We start from the raw sequence: 20983 nt of genomic DNA on the forward strand, positions 1-20983 counted from the left end.
AATAATGAATGAAGCTTTTTTTTTTTTTTTTTTAACATATAAATGAGCCAAGTTTTTTTTATTACATATGCACATATTTAGTACTCAAATTTCAATACAATATTTTAGAATATTTTGATTTAATTTACAATTAATTGGATTGGTTTTTATTGCAAATGATTCTTAAAAATTAAAGGATTTATTAATTATGTCTTTTTGAATTTATAATCTATTTACCTAGTGAGAATTTTTTTTTTTAAAAAAAAATAGTTGTATGTATAAGATAAATAGAAAAGCCATGACTCATGATATATTAGTTTTCCTCTCTTATTTATTTATTTATTTATTTTTTCAATGATTAGATTTATTTTTGAGTTCCAAATTATTTTTAAAAATTATTAAAATCATTAATAATTCAATAAAAAGTGTCACTTGATTTGAAGTTTATTTTTCAATTGGAAAAATTTATAAAAAATATAATTATGTGCAAAAAAAAAAAAAAAAAAGTCATTATAAACCAATTTTTATCCATAAATTTATGATATTAATAAGTTTATTATTTGAACTTCAAATTGTTTTTAAAAATTATAGACTTGTTAATGAATCCAACACATTAACTCTTATTTAATTTAGAGTTTATTTGCCTAGTGAAAGAAAAAATCCAAAAATAATAATTTTATATAAAAGAGAAACAATAAGTTGTTTTAAACTAATTTTTGTTCATGAATTTATGGTATTAATAAATTTATTATTGAAGTTTTAATTTTTTTTTAAAAAAATTAATAGACTTGTCAACAAATCTAACATATTAAGTTTTGTTTAATTTGAAGTTAGTTTGCCTATTGAAAAAAAAAGTAATGATTTTATGCAGAAGATAAATAATAGAATGTGTGTGTTTTTCTATTGTTTTTAAAAATCGGTGAATTTTTTTTTCTTTTTACTTGTTATCTAAAAGTTGTTTTTTAGTTCATTTTTGTTTTAAAAATACTAGAAATAGAGAATAATAGCCAAACAATGTTATAAATTTAAAAAAAAAAATTTAGTTTTTAAAAATAGAAAACTGTTTTTAAAAACTTCATCAAACAAGCTCTAAATATTAATAAGAAAATGTTTTTCAAAATAAATTATTATTATTGTTATTATTTTTTAAAAGGGCCATATCATGCCGTGAAACTCTTATCTTCCAAGTTCCAACAAATACAAAAGAATATGTATTCCTAATGGTAGTGTACTCTAAGAGCTCCAAAAGTCTACTACTTGACTGGACGAGGATTTGGACTACAAACTCAGCCACAGCCACTCCCACTCCTTTTCTCGGCATGTGGTGGAAGCCCTTTTTTTTTCCACGAAACGAAGCTAGCCAACCACCATAAATTAATGAAGCTAAAGGTTGAAGTTAGATCCCTGTATCTAGTGTTATTGGGTAGGAGAGAAAGTCATTCGTTCATACGTAGGATGAGCCTTCACATTTGAAACGTGGTAATATACTAGGATAGGTCTCTCCAGCACGAACTGGAACAAAGGGGCTAACAATAGGCTTGTTGAAACTCTTGTTGATAAAAGTTTTCTATAATATATACCATTCACAAAAACAAGTTTTTATTTTATGTTTTTAGTTTTTTTTTTTAAGTGTATTCGAGCCAAACCACTCGAATAGAAATTAAAAAAAGATAAAATATTTTTAATGTTGGATGCATATATTCAAGAATTCATTAATAGATACGAAAACCTTCATTTCTTTTCAATTGCAATCTCACTCTAAATTTTATGTTTGAAACAAAACACTAAATTATAATGGGTCAAAATATATAATAAGGGTAAACTCATCATTCAATAAATAGAAATGACCAATCCCTTATATCTCCTTTGAAACGCAACAAAACTAATTCAAGTCTTACAATATAATATTTTAAACAACAATTAAAATATAACTAATAATTTAACAATTTTTATATTATATTTTATTGATAATGAGATAGGATAGGTTATGTTATTACTTATTATCACATTTAACTAGACATGACATAGGATAAATAGGGGATTTCATTATCTAAACATTTTTTTTTATATCTAGATAATCCTAAGTGTTAGGGTATTTTATTTAGTTGATAATTTGATTCATTTCTTATTAATTTGATGCAACTTATTTCCTTGGGTATTATTTGTTTCAAGGATTCCAGTTATATAAAGTGTAAAATTTAAAATAACTATGTTTATGGTTAGTAAAGCTTTTGGAATAATACAAGAAATTAAGAAAAGAATGCTCTCTATTTCCTAATTTGTTTTCTACCATATTATTAATTCTAAAAATTGTTTTGATAAGTTTTAAAATTATGTTTTTCTCTAAATTTATTTTTTTGGAATATTTTAAAATTGTGATTATCTCTAAATTAATATTTGATTCTATAAAGAATCTTTAAAATATTTTAGAATTAGGAAACTCTTCATAATTCTAAAAAGAGTTTTATAAATATAAATAAAAATACCCTATTTAAAAAGGTGTGGTGGATTTTTATGAACCCTAGAGAGTATAATCATTCATAAAAAAAAGTTCAATCCTCCAACTCTCAAACTTTCAAAATCTTTCTTCAAAGTAACTTTCGACCATGACAAAGATCAGAAATCTCATCATGAAAGTTCGATAAGGGTTTCAAGGGATCCACTAAGGAACACAGAGGAGTATTGTATCAAGGACGTAGAAAGACCAAAAATACAAAGTAAGAAAGTCATGAGACTAATGATACAAATCAATAAGGCCAAAACTACATTGCAATGAGATGAATGGCACTAAATAATGAAACTAACTAACCGATGAATTTAGAAATGATGTTATAATTTCACTCTTGGGAGTAGAATTTCATATTTATGGAGTGAAATGACTCGTTTTTTTTTTTTTTTTTTGGGTGGTGGGGGAAAGTGTTTTACCCATTTAGTGAGTATTTTTACTATTTTTAGGGGTATAATAATAATTATTATTATTTTTGTATCTTCTAAAATTTCCTAAGTACTTCATTTCTTCATTATGATCAACAAAATGTCAATTTTCCTATTTTAGTAATGAATTTTATTTTTCAAATGATAGTATATGATATTTTGATAAAATAAATATTTTGTAATTTCTTTAAGATAACAAGAAATTAATTTCTTATAATTTTTTTCTTTAACACAATATTTTATTTCATCATTTTCTAAGTAATTGGTGATTATGACAAAAAAAAAAATTCCATGGTTAATAATTTATTATAATAAATAAATCTTATATGAATACATTTTGGCCCATATTAATGATTATATATATAATTTTTACCCATTTTTTTACCCATATTAAAAAAAATTGTTTTAAGTTATTTTTATTTAACCATTTTATTTTATACTTATCTTTCCAAATAATTTTTGTATGAAAATTTTTTATATGAATATATTTACTTAAAAATATGTCGAAGATGAAAAAGGGAAAAAAATTTCGCATCCTTTTAAGTCATTGAGATATTTATTAAGGAACACGAAGGTACTGTATCACTAACTTGAATATAAGTATAGGTACTGATAGTATAAATTTTAAGGAGAGTATTATTTATCTAGGTAGTGCGTACTTGACATTTCATAATTAATAAATTTACTATATAATTAATTGACTCATGATTTTTATATTTGCAAAGATTTTAGGAGACTTTATGATGTAGGACAACCCTAGGATGGTTGCCTACACTCAAGGGTAGGTGGGCTAGGGTTTTATTTTTAGGGTGTAAGGAGATGAACAAGGAATAAATTTTATGGTAGAGAAAATTATAAGATAAGAAATAGAGAGAAAGAAGAAACAATGAAAAAAATATGAAAAACCTTAGAGTCTCACTAAGGCCTTCTAGGAGTCTTACCTAGAAGAAAATCAATGGAGTCTCACCATTGAGGGTTGCAACCTTGCAATGAAAGAAAATATAATATTATTCATATCAATTCATCCATTTGATTTACATTGATTAGCCTATTTATAGGCTTCTCTAAAAAATCCAAAGTCTACTAGGACTCTAATAACCTATTATGATTCTAATTCTAATTATAACATCCAAAGTCTACTAAGACTCTAATAATCTATCATGACTCAAATTCCAATTATATTATAACTCAACTAGCTAATCCTAATTAGACTCCAACAAATACCAATCCCAATTCAATTCTAATTAATATTAATCCTACTTAAAGTTTACTTAGGTCTTCCCTTTCTTCCTTGAATAAACTTTAAAAGGTTTTCCCCCATCAGTTCTCCCCAACTTGAAAGAACTTAACCTCGACGAGTTAGATGCTTGATACAATTCATAGAGATTAGGGTTAAGCTTCTAAAAATCCGTTGTCGTAATCCATGTATTTTCAAAGTGTGGTTTGCCTCGCCATTTCACCAAAAAAATTTTGGTATCCACTTTGTCGAGTAGACACAAGTTGATCATCAAGAACATACTCAATCTCAAGACATGGGCTAAGAGTAAGTGGTAATTGAAGATCCAACTTTTCACTTACATCATTGTGATGGCCATGGTAGATATACAAATCTTCCACATTAAATATTGGACTAAAATGCAAGTTTGAAGGGAGCTTTAACAAATAAGCATTCTCACCCAATCGCTTTAGTACCCAAAATGGACCCATTTTCTTAGCTTGAAGATTTTGATATGTGCTCGGATGAAAATTTTCTGGTCGTAAACGAACCATCACTAGACCACCTTCTTGAAACTGAATATATATTTGATGTGCATTTGTTGTCTCTTTATAGTTCTCATTGTTGATTTTGATTTTTTCTCATACCTTTTCATGCATATCTCATATATGATGGGCAAATGCATCACCATCTTGGCTAGTGTTGATAGAAGTAGGCAATGGTATAAGATCAACCAGTTGTTTAGGTTTCAACCCATATTCCACTTCAAAAGGTGAGTACCCAGTAGTACAATTAGTGGAACTGTTGAAAGCAAATTCGACTTGTGGTAAGACATTGTCCCAATTTCTCAACTGATATCTCACAATGCATCTCAAAAGATTACCAAGGTTGCGATTGACAACTTCTATTTGTCCATCAGTTTGATGATGAAAAGAACTTGAAAATTTTAATTGAGTACCTAGCTTGGCCCACAAGGTTTTCCAAAAATAACTCATAAACTTGACATCACAATCAGAAACAATGGATTGTGGTAATCCATGCAATTGAACTACTTCTTTAAAGAATAAGGCAGCAACATAAGAAGCATCCGAAGCCTTCTTACATGGGATAAAATGTGTCATTTTGGAAAATCTGTCAACCACAACAAATATAGAATCAAAGCCCCGTTGTGTCCTTGGTAATCCAAGTACAAAATCCATGCTCAAGTCTTCCCAAGGTTTGGATGGAATTGCTAATGGCGTATATAACTACCCTGTATTTTGTTTTGAACCTTTTCCTACTTGACATGCTTGACATTGTTTGATAACCTTCCAAAAATCCTTCTTTAAACTAGGCCAAAAGAAATGATCTTCCACCAAAGCAATGGTCTTATCTCGACCAAAATGTTCACCCATTCCACCTCCATGAAGTTCTCATATGACATGATCACATAGGGAAATCCTTGGCAAGCATAAACGATTTTTATAAAACAAGTACCCTTCTAAAATCTGGAAATCAATACGTGTTGCTTTTGAACCACGCAAAATAGAGGAATAAACATCTCCAAAATTAGCATCATTATCATAGTAATGCTTTAATTCTTCAAATCCAATTATAGTGGCTGACATGTTTACTAAGAGAAGGGTCTTCCTACTAAGGGCATCAGCTAAAGAAAACCACTCCATTTTGCATGTCGAGAGTTAAGCTTCTTTTGAGAATTAAGATATCGCAAGGCTTCATGATCTGAATACAAAAAAAATTCCTTGTAACTAAGATAATGTTGCCAATGCCTAATTGCTTGCACCACCGCATAAAATTCAAGATCATATGTGGAGTATTTTTTTCTTTGCCCTATTGAGCTTTTCACTAAAGAAAGCCATAGGATGTCCCTCTTGGCTAAAAACTGCTCCAATTTCCACATGGGAAGCATCACAGGCCACCTCAAAGTCTAGTAGACGTAGGATAAGAGGGTTCACCATCTTGGATTTGATTTCTTCAAATGCCTTGTTGGTCGCCTTAGTCCAAATAAATAAACCAGGTTTCATGCATTCGGTAATTGGGGCCATAATAGAGGTGAAATTTCAAATAAATCGTCTATAAAATGTAACCATTCTATGGAAGCTTCGCACCTCATGGATATTTTTTGGTACTGGCCAATCAACAATAGCTTTAATCTTCTCCGGATCTGTTTCAACACCCTTAGAAGACACAACAAAGCCAAGAAATACAACACTAGGGCTCATGAAAGTACATTTTTTCAAATTAATGTAAAATTTTTCAGCCCTAAGAGTGCACATTACTTGCTTCAAGTGTTCCTCATGATCTTCACAAGATTGACTATAGATAAGAATATCATCAAAATAGACAACAACAAACCGTCCAATAAAAGGTTTCAATACCTGCATCATAACTCGCATAAAGGTACTTGGAGCATTGGTTAGTCCAAACGGCATGACTAACCACTCATACAATCCATCCTTAGTTTTGAAAGATGTCTTCCATTCATCCCCTAGTCTAATACATATTTGATGATATCTACTTCTTAGATAAATTTTTGAGAAAATTACTGATCCAACCATCATATCTAGCATGTCATCAAGTCTTGGAATTGGAAATCGATACTTGATTGTGATTTTGTTGATTGCACGACTATCCACACACATCCTCCATGATCCATCATTCTTTGGTTTTAGTAGGGCAGGAACTCCACAAGGACTTAAGCTTTCACGAATAAAGCCTTTAGTAAGTAATTCATCAACTTGCCTTTTCAATTCATCATGCTCTGTTGGATTCATTCTGTAGGCTGGTAAATGTGGTAATGATGCACCAGGAATCAAATCAATGGCATGTTGTACATCACGCATAGAAGGGAGTTGATTAGGTAACTCTGCAGGCCACAAGTCAGAAAAGTCATCAAGGATTTTACGTATGTTTGCTGGATATTCCTTATCTTGTTCTTTAAATTCTTCCACTCTTCGAGCCATTAAATAAGAAATAACTTTAATTTCCTTGCTCTCGTTTTCAAATTGACACATACTAAGTACCTTTTTTGGTTGTGCATTCTCCTCTGACTTCTTAATTGGAGGAACTTCTTTCATTGGACGAAGGATCTTCTTACGTCAGTTGTGTATGAGAGCATATGTATTTTTATAGCTGTAATGTTGAACTCTTCTATCAAAGAGCCAAGGTCTTCCAAGTAAAATATGACTTACTTTAATGGGTAAGACCTCACACCATACAAACTCTTCAAAGTCCTTACCAAAAAAGAATGTTACTAAGTAATGAAAACTTACCGGGATAGAGGTGTCATTAGCCCATGCTACTCTGAATGGATTTGGATGTCTCTTTGTTTTAAGGTTTAGTTTTTCAACAAGTTCTTGTGAAGCTATGTTCAAACCGTTACCTTTATCATGATCATGGTGCATAATCTCCCTTGGCAAGAAATACGTGTCTGGAAAATGCTAGTACGTCACTAATCTTCTTCTTCTTTTACTTTTGGGACAGTTAATAAAGGTCGTACTACAAGACTATGTCCTTCCGACATACCATCATAGTAGTCACATTCTTCACTAACTTCATCTTCATTGTAGGTCTCTTCTTCCTTTGGGTAACTTTCTAATTCAAATTTTGGTTCTTCAACACAAAAGTGTAAACCTTTGGTTGGGCATACAACAACATAATGACCATGCCCACCACACTTAAAGCATAAAGAGTCACGTCTACTTTTCTATCTCTAATACTTATTGAAGTTTTACCCTTATTACCATTCTTATGAGCCACATTCGAAGTTTGTTAAGTGTTGCCCCCACCATTCACATGCTTATAAGTTCTGAAGGTTGATGTGCTTAAAGGTTTGCTTGTTGTCCTATTGGAGAAAGTGCTCCCAATTTGTGAACTTGGACGTCTGGAAACCCGAATTTTGAGGCCTTCTTCTATTTTGAGGGCTAGTTGATAAACGTCATCTATGGTATAAGTGTGTGCAGCTATCATCTCAAGTTGAATCTCCATTCGAAGTCCAGCTTTGTAGCGGGCTGCAAGTTGAGCATCAGTTTCCCGCACTTGATTTCGAATACTCAATTCATGGAATTCTTCTGTATATTCTTCAACGAACTTGGTACCTTGTTTAAGGGAAAACAATTTTATATACATAAGTTGTTCATAATCAGTTGGGAGAAAGTGCTTCTTCATCTTCAACTTCATCTCATCCCATGTGTCAATAGGTGGTTGGCTAATTCTATGAACTTGATTCTCAATATTATGCCACCATAGACATGCTGCTCCTTTCAACTTTGCCTTCACAAAACAAACTTTTCTATTTTCGGACATTGTATACCAATAAAAGTAATCTTCCATTGACATAATCCAATCAAGAAAAACTGTTGGATTTAGTTTTCTATAAAATTCAGCAACATCAAGATGTACCTTTTTAGTCACATCATCATCTAGCTAAAAAAGTCTTGCCCTTCTTTGAGTCCCCATCATAAAATTGTCTTGTTCTTCGCGTGATCAACTTGGCAATTGTCTAAATTGATGACTTGCAATCTCCTCTTCAATTGGTTGTTTTTCTCGACTCTTTTCTAATAACTTCATGATCTCATCAAGTTTGCTATTTAGTTGTATTATAGCATCTTGATGGGATTGTTGTGTGGCCGAAATTTTCTCCAAGCGTATTGTAGCGGCATTTTGATTGCTAGAAGTTTTTTTTGGAACTCATGCTTGCATAAGTTGCTCCGCTCCTTAATTGCATATGCCTTCAAGCCAAGAACTTTGGCTTTGATACCTAAAATTGATGTAGGACAACCCTAGGATGGTTGCCTACACTCAAGGGTAGGTGGGCTAGGGTTTTATTTTTAGGGTGTAAGGAGAGGAACAAGGAATAAATTTTATAGTAGAGAAAATTATAAGATAAGAAACAGAGAGAAAAAAGAAACAATGAAGAAAACATGAAAAACCTTAGAGTCTCACTAAAGCCTTCTAGGAGTCTCACCTAGAAGGAAATCAATGGAGTCTCACCATTGAGGGTTGCAAAGAAATCCAAAGTCTACTAGGACTTTAATAACCTATTATGATTCTAATTCTAATTATAACATCCAAAGTCTATTAAGACTCTAATAACCTATCATGACCTAAATTCTAATTATATTATAACTAAACTAGCTAATCCTAATTAGACTCCAACAAATACCAATCCCAATTCAATTCTAATTAATATTAATCCTACTTAAAGTTTACTTAGGTCTTCCCTTTCTTCCTTGAATAAACTTTAAAAGGCTTTCCTCATTACTTTATAGATGGTTTTATATGTACACTACATATTTAGTGTGGAATTGTTTGTACGCTGTTTTCTTAATTGAATAAATTCTATCTAAACAACTAATAGAAAAAGGTACCTAAAAACTCAAAATTTTGGGTTGGCCACCTATTCATCTCCTTTAGGTAGTTTTGTGATACAAGATTATTAAACTTTTCAATTCAATCATCGATCCCTATTGATGCATTGGATTTCATGATCATCTTAACTTTCCTAATCTCATCCATTTGCTAAGTTTGATAAGGTATAATAATCCCTACTTAAACTAAACTAGCTATCCAAAGAAGCATAATCCATGCATTGAATTTCATATTCATATATATATATGTAAGTCTTATTTGAAAAGCTTTTCTAATGTTAAAATAACATTTGAAATTGAAAAATGTTCAAATGAAAAATGACTTATAACGTACCTTATTTGAATAGAAATCTCAATTTCAAGTACAACTATTTTAAGAAAAATAAAGCACAAATATAATGAGATTGAGTTAGAGAGAGCAAACACAAATTCTATAGTGGTTCACCATCCATTGCTTACATCCATTCTCGTTAAACTCCTAACTGAGTCAAGGTTTCACTATCCTTAGAGCTCAACCAAGCTTCCAATGTTTTATACTTTGATTCCAATTATAATGGACTCTTACATAATCCCTTCAAGTCTCTACCAACGTGAAACTTTCAATACTCACTAAATCACTTTGAGAATAATTGAAAACCTCTCAACCTAGCTCACTTATTGCTCAAATACAAGAAACGATTAGGATGAATGACAAGGTGCACTAAATGGTATGCAAATGAAGAGTTAATACACCAAAGGAAATAAATGAGAGCTTTGAATGGAGAACAAGGAGGTAGATAATTGATTGCAAGTGTATGTTCTCTAAGCAATAAATGAAATGGAATTCTCAATTTATACATTTCTACCATCGAGAGCAAAAAATGTTGAAAAGTGAACTCGTCTGATTGAGCTCCAGTTCAATTAGTTGACTAGCCATTGGGCATTACATGCAAAACAGGTGACTATTGGGGTTTGATCGAGTCTTGATCGGGAAGACCTACCCCTCGATCGAGAGAGGCCTCACCTTTGACCGAGAACCTCAATCGAGAAGACTTAAACTGTTGACTAGTTCCTTGATCGGTTGGGAAGTCTCCTTGACAAGTTTACTTATTTTGACCTGAAAACTTATATTTTTCTATTTCTTTCACTTCAAACACTTAGGCAACTCCTTTGAGTATATTAAAGTATCATTTTTAGAACAGTTTGCTTAAGGTTTGTATGAGAAAACTCGGGTTTTAATGAGAATTTAACTTTAATATATAAACCAAGTTTTTAAAGATGCATGAATTGATATAAATATCCTAAGTGCACTAATACATTCATCTTACATATGTTTCCTAAGATTGAATGGTCTTCTTGCATGTTTGATCTTGCATCCCTTCGATCTTTTGATGAATGATTTATCTTTTCAAATGATTTTTGAAATTAATACATGTCACTTAACTTGATTTTAAACCATTAGCAAACTTAACCATAGTTTATTATCAATAGTTTTGTAACTAATATTTTTTAAGAATATCTTTTCAAACTGCCATTTTCTAAGATTTTTTTTTTTTTTTTTTTTTTTGAAACTAGCTGCAGAAGTTTAAAAAGCCGGACTTTTCTCATTGGTCCTGCTTCAATCCAAATAGGCATGCATTGGAAGGTCCACTCTTGACTGGTAGTTTTCAAATCCTTGACAAGACAATTTGTTCCTTCTTAATCCCAACCCATGATAATTCATAAATTGGGTAGTTGTATAGTTTTAGAGGATTGAAAACCTGAAAATTTATTCCACTTCTGAACAGTACAGCATTCTCAATCAACTCAGATTTGAAGCATGAACTAAGTAGAGTACATTATATATACCCCTGTTTCTCTTTCAACAAGGAGAATTACAGAAATACACTAATCACCATTGCTCTCTGATATACTCTTAACAACATTACTATTTCTCTAATAATAACAAGAAGCATAGATAGAAGTACATAGCTCACCAATGCTTTCTAATAAATATACCATATAACAGGCATCAATGTTAAATTACAGGCTCGCTCCATGTAAAGGTGTAGCAGAAGGTGTAGCGAAGAGATTTGCCATTACCTGATTTGATTGCTTGGGAGGCCTCGACATGAAAGCCTTGAGAAGTGGGATTACCTTTTCGGTTGTCTTGATAATAATCAAGAACAGAATTCGATACAAAGCCACCATTCCTAACAAGATGGCAAGATCAACCCACTTTGAATAACCCATTTCCACTTGCCATGTCTTTCTCAAAATTTCTTCACCAGAAATGGTGGATGGCCCTCCAGCTTCATCATTAGGAAATGTTAGTCCTTTGAACTCATTCTTGTACAGCCCTTGGTAAGCATACTTGTTGAAGGAGAAGTAGTATAATGGGTATCTCCAAAATGGCTTTGGAAGATCATCTGGCAATCGGAAAAAACCACCACCCAATATCATTAGCCCTTGAATTCCCGCACCTGTTATTATGCCCATGAGGAAGTTGGGAACAATGCTCGCCACAATCATCATAAGGCTTTCAACCAACATCATACAGGTAAAAAGCACCAAACTATAGTATATGAAGTGGTCAAATCCTTTCTGAAGTCCAGTAAGATAATAAGCAATCACCCCCGGAATCAGAGAAATCAGTAGCAAGTATGGCACGGAAGACAGTGTGTTTCCAACAATGAATGCGCTTGACCCATAATGTCCGTTTAGTCTTTCACGTCCGAAAACCTGGAATTATGTGGAAAAAAACATGGATACTCAAGTTCATTTCAGCAAAAAAAACTTAAGGCTTAGCGAGAGGACGTGTGTGTCTGTCTTCTAAGGGAAGACCAACCAAAAGAAAACGAAAAAGAATACCTTCATGTCCTCCACAAAAGAAGGGAATCCACCAATGCTCATGAAAGTTAGGAATGAAGCTATATACATGAGCATTGCACCTCTATCCTGAAAACCCCAAAACAAAAAAACAAAAAAAATGGAGAAATCGAAGCTAAGAAAAAGGAGAAATCAAAGCCATAAAGATTTAGATTTTCATTCTATAATTGTGCTATATATTTTTCTCTATGATCCCTTTTACCTGAATTGAGCTGCTAGTAAAGCCAAGGTCATAAAAGATGGTTCCCAGCGCAAAAGCCAACGTGATATAGATAGCTAGGCGCAACCAGTAGTAGCCTAGATCACGATACATGTTCACGCAAGATCTTCTTGTAAGAACAAGGCACTGTTTAATGAAGCCAGCACGGCTTCTCTTCTTCTGCAAGGCTCCACCTTCCTGAAAAACCCAGGTCACTGCCTTTAGTTTCTAAGGAAGTAATTTTATTTAGAGTGCAAGGAGAGCAATGAGTGTACTTGATTACCTGCCCACATATTTCAGCAACCTGTGTTTGAACTTGTTGGTAACTACCAGATGATTTGTATGCCTTAATAAGGATATCGATTGCTTCTTCCTTGGATTGCTTTCCACTGAAACCTTGCTCAATATCCTGGTAATAATGGGAAGTAAATGATCTCACTAAATTTCTAAGGGAACTCAATACTGTTATGAGAAAGGAATTTGGACACAAGAAATTTTACCTCTTCAAAATCTTTGTTTATGGTCTTGAGGAAGTGATCTGGTGGGTTTTGAAGTGTTGGACATGGGAAACCATTTGAAGAGAAGAACTGCATTTAAGTGGTACATTAAGTATTCAAGTTCTGAACAATATGCTCAATACAGCCTTCAAAAATTTGTCAACATACCTCATTTGCTGCATGAGCTGCACCAAAGTATACTGTTCTACCAGAAGAAAGAAGACAAAGATTGTCAAAGAGGGCAAATACTTCACTGCTGGGCTGATGAATGGATGTAATGATAGTCCTTCCATGGAGCTGATCAAGGCCTGCAATTCTGCTCATGACATAGTATGAAGCCGCACTGTCAAGCCCGCTTGTTGGTTCATCAAGGAAGAGAAGGCTGGGATGTGTTAGGATCTCTATGCAAATGCTCACTCTCCTCTTTTGCCCCCCACTAATGCCCTTAACACCCCAACCTCCTATTCTTGTGTTTATGGCATCTTGCAAACCCATTTCTCTTATAGTGATTTCTGCTCTCTCCTTCTTCTCCGATCTTGACATGGAGTCTGGCAATTGGAGCTGAGCAGAGTAGTATACAGCTTCTCCCACAGTCAAAGTTGTCAATAAGGTATCGTCTTGAGTCACATAAGCCTAAGTTGGTCATATGAAAAGGAAAAGGAAGATGAGTATATTGAAAGAGCTCGTAGTATATCGAAAGAGTTCGTAGTCACATAAGCTTAAGTTGGTCATTCATACCGATGTTCCATAAGCCAGTGCCTGTTTATGACCATTGACTAGTATGATCCCGCTCTGGCTCGTGTTCGATCCTAATCTTCCTGCAACAAAAATCCAAGTTATGTTTTTACCGTGTGATTTTGCTTATACCTCAGTTGTGCCTAAGGAATTTTCTTTTCCTTAGGATTAAAAAACCACGACACTGGTTTTTGCTTAAAAATAATAATTATAGTTTTAAGGATGCTAACGTGACAAAAAAATTATAGTGTAATAAATATTTTGAAAATACATGTAGATGTAGATGTAGATGTAGATATATTGGTAACTGTTTTTATAAAAAAAAATCTATATTGTCATAACAAAAAAAATTCAAAAATAAGTTTGACAATTCGAAAATGGGTGTTTTGTATAATGGTTAAAAGTAAAGTTTTAAGTACAAAATTCATTTTTAAAATATTAAAAATATTTCGAGTTTTTGGACAAACTTTTATTTTAAAATTTAAAAAAAAAATAATTGATGAAAAATCGTTTATAACGTGTTTTTAGAGAAATAGTACAAATCTCCTCAAAACACTATTCCGCACGAAAATTGCCCTTTTCAGGCCTTTCCTTATCTTTTAGAAGGTACGTACATAGGTAGTTGATGTGGGGTATTTTGAAAGGAAAAGTCATATTCAAAAGTCAAAAGTAATAATGAGTGGCTTATCAATAATATTTTTATTAAAAACATTTTCAAGTACAATCATTTGATGTTGTGATATAAAAAAAAATATTAAACAAAAAAGTATTTTTGATAATCTGTTTTATTAAAAAAAATGATTTTGAAAAGAAATACTTATTAATAACCTATCAAAGACCATTTTAATTTATTCTCTACACTTCGAAAATTTGAATAATAAAGGCCCAATTTTGTACCCAATGTAACAAAAAAAGAAAAAAAACCTTTTAAAATCAGTCACAAATAACCACCTTCTAAAATCGCTCATGGTGTGGTTTTGTTTCATTCAAAGTATTATTAATAGAAGTATATTATTTTTAATAGAATTACTTATCAAATATTTTTTTTGTCAATATTATAAATAAATTTTCAAATCTTAAAATATTGTTTTTCAAAATTTTATAAATACTTATTTTTGTTTAAAAAATATTTTTTAAATTAAGAGTACATTTGATAATGATTATAAAAAACATTTTAATCACTTTTAACATTTGAGTGATAAAAATTTTGAAGTGTTAAAAATATTATAAATACTTTTTAAAATCACTATCAAATAAGTTTTGAAAGTTTTTCTTAAAATTACTATCTAACAGGCTCTAAGCATAAGAAACTATTAGCCAATAAGTGGTTATAAAAGTAAAATTTATTAGTTTATGAAAGTAAAACTTGTTAGGAATCTATTTTAAATTTTAAGAAGAAAATTTAACAATACACTTACAATGAAACTTTCTCAAAGCCTTAGACAAAGAATTGAATTATACATAACCATTGGTTCAAGAAATACTTCCTTCTATGGAAGAATCATGATTTTGTTAGAGCCAAAAAGAGAAAATCACCTGCTAATGCATCAAGAAGAGTGGACTTGCCACAACCAGAAGGACCCATTATAGCCAAGACCTTGCCTGGCCTGGCATAACCGGTAAGGCCTTGGAGGATGGGTCTGCTGCCACCTTTTCCATCGGAAACCGTCACCCACAGATCCTCCCATGTCAAGAAAACACCACCCTCCTCCCTAGGGTTTGGCCTTGGAACAGTTTCCACCTCTAGGGCCCCCCTGGCTATGGGCTGATGACTTTGCAAAGAGGCTGAGTCATAGCCAATTTCAAAGTCACTAACACTACTACTAGGTTGCACTGCAGAAGTCATGGTAATCAAAGAAAGATGGCTAGAGCAAGTGCTAGTGATTTTTCTTTGGCAGTCTCATGAGACTAAGCCCATTATTTATAGGCTTCATGGGCATGTGATTTATCAAGAAAATTGGGTGCTTAGTCGCCTCTAATGAGTTTGTCGGTTTTTCTCTTCCAAACCCTTTTTTAGAAGTCTTTTAACGATAATCATGTACTAAAGTATTTATCGAGGCATTAAAAGTAATTTTTCAACTTTCTTTTAAAATATTTTCTAAACTTTTTCAAATAAATGATTTTTCTTTAAGAACACTTTTAAAATTAGAAGTATTTTTTGAAAACATTACAAAACAGAGTTCTTGTTAGGTAATTATTTTAAAAACAGTTTTTTTTTTAATTTTTTTTTAAAAAAATAGAAAAAAAAAACATAAAATAGTTTTCTATTATTAAAATTAGAAAACATGATATTTTAAAACAATTTTCTGATTTTTTTAAAAAATAATTAAAAGTAATTTACTACACCTAAAATTTATTTTTAAAATATAGAAAACTGCTTAAACATTTGAACTTTTCTAATACATTTTCACTTTGCAAAAATATTAGAAAATACTTTTTAGAAATTTAAAAAAAAAAACTATTTTTTGTATTTTAAAAAACATTTCTAGATAAAACATAGGGTATGTTTGACAATTGTTTTATAAAATAATTTTTTGTTTTTCAAAACAAAAAAAAACCTAGAAAACTCGTTTGGCAATAAAAAACTATATATATATATATATATATATATATATATTGTTCTTAAGAATAGGAAATAAGGTATTTTCATAAAATATCTTTTAGTTGTTTTTTATTATTTTCACTTATTTTTTATAATTATTTTAAAAAATAATTATACAAACATTTAAAATGATTAAAAATAAAACACAACACATAAAAATTATTTCTAAAACATATTTTAAATTATTAAAAATAAGTTAAAAATATTTTACGTTTCTAAACAGACTCTTGTTTCATAAAACATCATAAACTAGTTTTCAAAATTATTTTTGAAAACAAGTTTAAGACCTATTTGGTAACTATTTTTAAAAATAGTTTTTGAAATCTATTTTATAATGTTTTGTAAAATAAAAATCTAATGAAAACCTAAAATATTTTTAATATATTTTTAATATGTTTTAAAAATAACTTTCATATCTAATATTTTATTTTTAATTATTTTATATATTTGTATCATTATTTTTGAAAATAATTATAATAAAATAAGTAAAAATAATAGAAAATAATTAAAATTATAAAAAAATAATTAAAAGATGTTGAAAATAAAAATAAAAATATGTTTATCTATAGAATTAAAAAAATATATATATGGAAAACAGTTACGATGCCAAATTCACAACCTGTATGGAGGCTGACTCCCGGAACATTTTTGTCGTGGACAATGATTCATTCATGACGGGACGAAGTCCTAATTACATGGGAATTGATGAGAATCAACACACATGGCTTTGAGATTGTCAGCGGATTAACAGTAATTGATGTTTAAAAGTCATATAAACATGCTTTAATTGGCCATTAACCCCTCCATAAATACTCCCATGATTGGACCCTTAATTTATATATATATTGAGGAATTCAGCCATTAATTTTTTATTATTTATTTTAATATAAAAAATGATATATTAATAAATAAATAAAATTATTACAGAAATGTTTTTTTCTTCTAGAATCTTAAAATATTGATTTATATAAAAGTCCATGCACAAAAAATGTTACATTTGACTGCAGGCAAGTCTTCTCCTGCTGTTATCACCACATATTTTTCCAAGGTACACAAAGCCACCAAATCATAGAAGACTTCAAGGGTTTCTTCCGAGCTTGTCGGCCAAGTGATCCATTTTCAACGTAAAAAATATATTAAGAAAGAGTGGTTTTACAAAATATTTATAAACCTACGTACTTGAAACCTCAAAAAGAACCTGAAAAACGGTACCCAGTGAAATGGGGATGTGGACTGTCCACAACCACTGGTTTTTCTCAATACGAATGGTTTAAGTAGGTTGTGGTGGAACCACTTTCTCTTTTATTTATTTATTTTAATCAATAATAATTTTTATATCCTCTTTTATGGTATGATATGTGATGGTAATTTGTAGGTGACAACTGCCAAGTAGGTAGTGATGGAAGACCATTTTAACGTAGCTAAGTTCATAACCACATAAAGATGTAGGTGGATATAGTACCGTATGTGTTGTCAACAATTTTGACTTCGATAACTGCATGCTGCATGAGTAGCACGTTGATGAGAAATTGAAGGCTTCTTTTATGGTTGTTAGTGGTTTCCGTAAAGTTAATTTTTCCAAAATTAGTTTTTCACAAATAAAAAACGAGTCTCACCGATCGAGTGAGGATGCACGTGAAAAATGCGGGTCTATTGGTAGTTCAAAAGTGAAATCAATTGATTTGTGGCACCATAGGTTGGGTCATTTATACTACTGTGACTTGATGAAGGTTGCTAATAATGAAGTCATCAAAGGAATTCCTAAGCTTGGAAAACCCTCTAATCCTATTTGTGGTATTTGTCAAAAAGGAAAACAAACTAGGAGTACACATAGGAGAGTTGATGAAATTTTGACCTCTAAACCTTTAGAATTCTTACATATGGACCTCATGTATCCAATGAGAACTAAGAGTTTAGGAGGCAAGAAATACATTTTGGTGATGGTTGATGACTATTCTAGGTATGCATGGGTTGCATTCCTAAGAGATAAGAGTGAGGCATTCATAAATTTCAAGGACACTAGTTTGAAAAATATTCAAAATGAAAAAGGGCATCCCATTGAAAATATTAGGAGTGATAAGGGGAGAAATTTTGGTAATTCTGATTTTCTAGAATTTTTCCATTCTCTAGGAATCAAACATGGTTTTCCGCTCCTATAACATCTCAACAAAATGGGGTTATTGAGAGAAAGAATTGTGTCCTTTAAGAAATGGCCCGAACAATGCTAAATCAGCATGAACTTCCTACACATTTTTGGGTTAAAGCCATCAACACAACTTACTATACTTCCAATAGAATTCACTTACGTCATCACATTAGGAAGACTTGTTATGAGTCATGGAAAGGAAATAAACCTAGTGTGAAGTACTTTAGGGTGTTTGGAAGTAGATGCTATGTCTTGAAAGATCATGAAAATCTTGGTAAATTTGAGTCCAAGAGTGAGGTAGGGATATTCATAGGATATTCCACCAAAATTTGAGCATATAAAGTGTATATTTTGAGTTCAAAATGTATGGTGAAATCAATCAATGTGATTGAGGATGATCTAGGATCAAAGTCAAGAGAGTGTGATGAGGAAAGAATTGATGTGTCAAAAAGATATTGAATTGATTGAAGAAAATTTTGAAGATGTAAAGTTAAGTAAAGAGGAACAAAAGAAAGAAGAGCAAGGAAAGAAATGAGATAGGGGGAGAATTGAGCCATCAAAGAAAAATAAGTCAAGAGTACCTAAGAACCATCCATTGAGCAATGTGATTGGGAACTACGAGGATAACATGGTAACAAGGAGACAAGTCAAGCTAAATGAGATAAGTTACGTTTGCTATATCTCCCAAATTAAATAAAAAAAATATTAAAGAAGCCTTGAATGATGAAGCTTGGGTAGAGGCTCTTCATGAAGAGTGGTTCTTAGTGCCTAGACCAAAAGATGTGAATGTCATTGGAACAAAATGGATTTTCAAAAATAAGATGGATGAAAATGGAGTGATTGTGAGAAATAAAGCTAGGTTGGTTGCACAAGGGTTTAAGCAAATTGAGGAAATTGATTTTGATGAAACTTTTGCTCTAGTTGCAAGACTTGAATCCATTTGAATACTCTTAGTTGTAGCTTGTCTATGGAAATTTAAATTATTTCAAATGAATGTCAAGAGTGCCTTTCTTAATGGAATCCTCAATGAAGAAGTTGATATGGAGCAACCCAAAGGGTTTCAAGACCTTAAGTATCCTAATCATGTCTATAGACTTAGAAAAGCTCTTTATGGCTTAAAGCAAGCTCCTAGAGCTTGGCATGAAAGACTCACATCCTATCTTCTTAAGAAAGGATTCCTGAGAACAGGAATAGATCGAACATTGCTCATTAAGAGAAATGATAAAGTGTTCTTAGTAGCACAAATCTATGTGGATGACATAGTGTTTGCCTCTATCTCCAGTAAGTGTGCTTTAAATTTTTCCAAAAATATGAAAAGTGAGTTTGAAATGAGCTTGGTAGGGGAATTGACTTACTTTCTTGGTTTCAAAGTGAAACAACTCAAGGATGGGATTTTCTTATCCCAACCTAAGTATGCAAAGGAACTTGTCAAAAAGTTTGGGCTTGAGTTAACCAAACATTTTAGGACACCAATGCCTACAAACCTAAAGTTAAGTAAGGATGAATCCCGAAAAAAAGGTAAAGAAAACATTGTATAGGAGCATGATTAGTAGCCTCTTATACCATACTACTAGTAGACTAGACATAACTTTTAGTGTTGGAGTGTGTGCTAGGTATCAAGAATGTCCTAAGGAATCTCATCTCACAGCTCTTAAGCGCATCATTAGGTACATTGCTGGTACTTTAGAGCTAGGCCTTTGGTATCCGTTTGACACTCATTCTGATGTAGCTTGCTACACTAATGCTGATTGGGATGGAAATGTGGATGATAGGAAAAACACTTTGGGTGGTTGTTTCTATATTGGAAATTGCTTGGTTGCTTGGATGAGTAAGAAACAAAACTCTATTTCACTCTCTATAGCTGAAACTGAATACATTGTTTTTGTAAGTTGTTGCTCTCAACTTTTATGGATCAAGCAAATGTTGAAAGACTATGGAATTGATCAAGGAACCATGGTTGTGTTTTATGACAATACTAGTGTCATCTACATCTCCAAGAACGGTGTTTTTCACTTTATAACAAAACATATCGACATTAGACATCACTTCATTTGTAATTTAGTTGAAAACAAAATTGTTTCCTTGGAATATGTTCCAATAGAGGGTCAAATTGTTGATATTCTCACTAAAGCTTTGAATGTGCCTAGGTTTGAATCACTTAGAAGATCCATAGGTTTATGCACACTCAGTTGACTACCTTTAGAACTTGTATAAGACATCTTCTTGCATAGCCTTGAGTCCTAGTTGTTTTCCTAAGTCCCTAAATGTCATCAAGTTGATGTTCTTTTTGTTTTTGTTCAATCTTTTCTCTATTTTTCATAAATTTTCAACAATTTTTTGGTTCATGAGAGTGACACATTTTTCTTTTGTTTAAAAGTTAGATTGACTCATAATGATCTTAAAGCTTCAAGATGTCTTTATCTCCATGGCTTGATTGATAAATATAATATTGAATCCTT

The 20983-nt window shown here is 31.6% G+C and overlaps 1 protein-coding gene across 1 annotated transcript; it reads right to left on the bottom strand.

Moving 5' to 3' along the window:
• Positions 1–11257: 11257 nt before the first annotated feature.
• On the bottom strand, positions 11258–15633 carry LOC117911669 (ABC transporter G family member 11-like). The gene is made up of 8 exons (XM_034826073.1): positions 15313–15633; positions 13780–13859; positions 13210–13674; positions 13045–13131; positions 12828–12953; positions 12548–12742; positions 12328–12414; positions 11258–12198 (listed from the first exon to the last, which is right to left on the bottom strand). The coding sequence occupies exons 1-8, from the start codon at positions 15620–15622 to the stop codon at positions 11500–11502; spliced, it is 2049 nt and encodes a 682-aa protein (XP_034681964.1). The 5' UTR covers positions 15623–15633; the 3' UTR covers positions 11258–11499.
• Positions 15634–20983: the final 5350 nt, after the last annotated feature.

The sequence above is a fragment of the Vitis riparia genome, chromosome 3 (assembly GCF_004353265.1).
Source record: "Vitis riparia cultivar Riparia Gloire de Montpellier isolate 1030 chromosome 3, EGFV_Vit.rip_1.0, whole genome shotgun sequence".
Classification (NCBI taxonomy): Eukaryota; Viridiplantae; Streptophyta; class Magnoliopsida; order Vitales; family Vitaceae; genus Vitis; species Vitis riparia.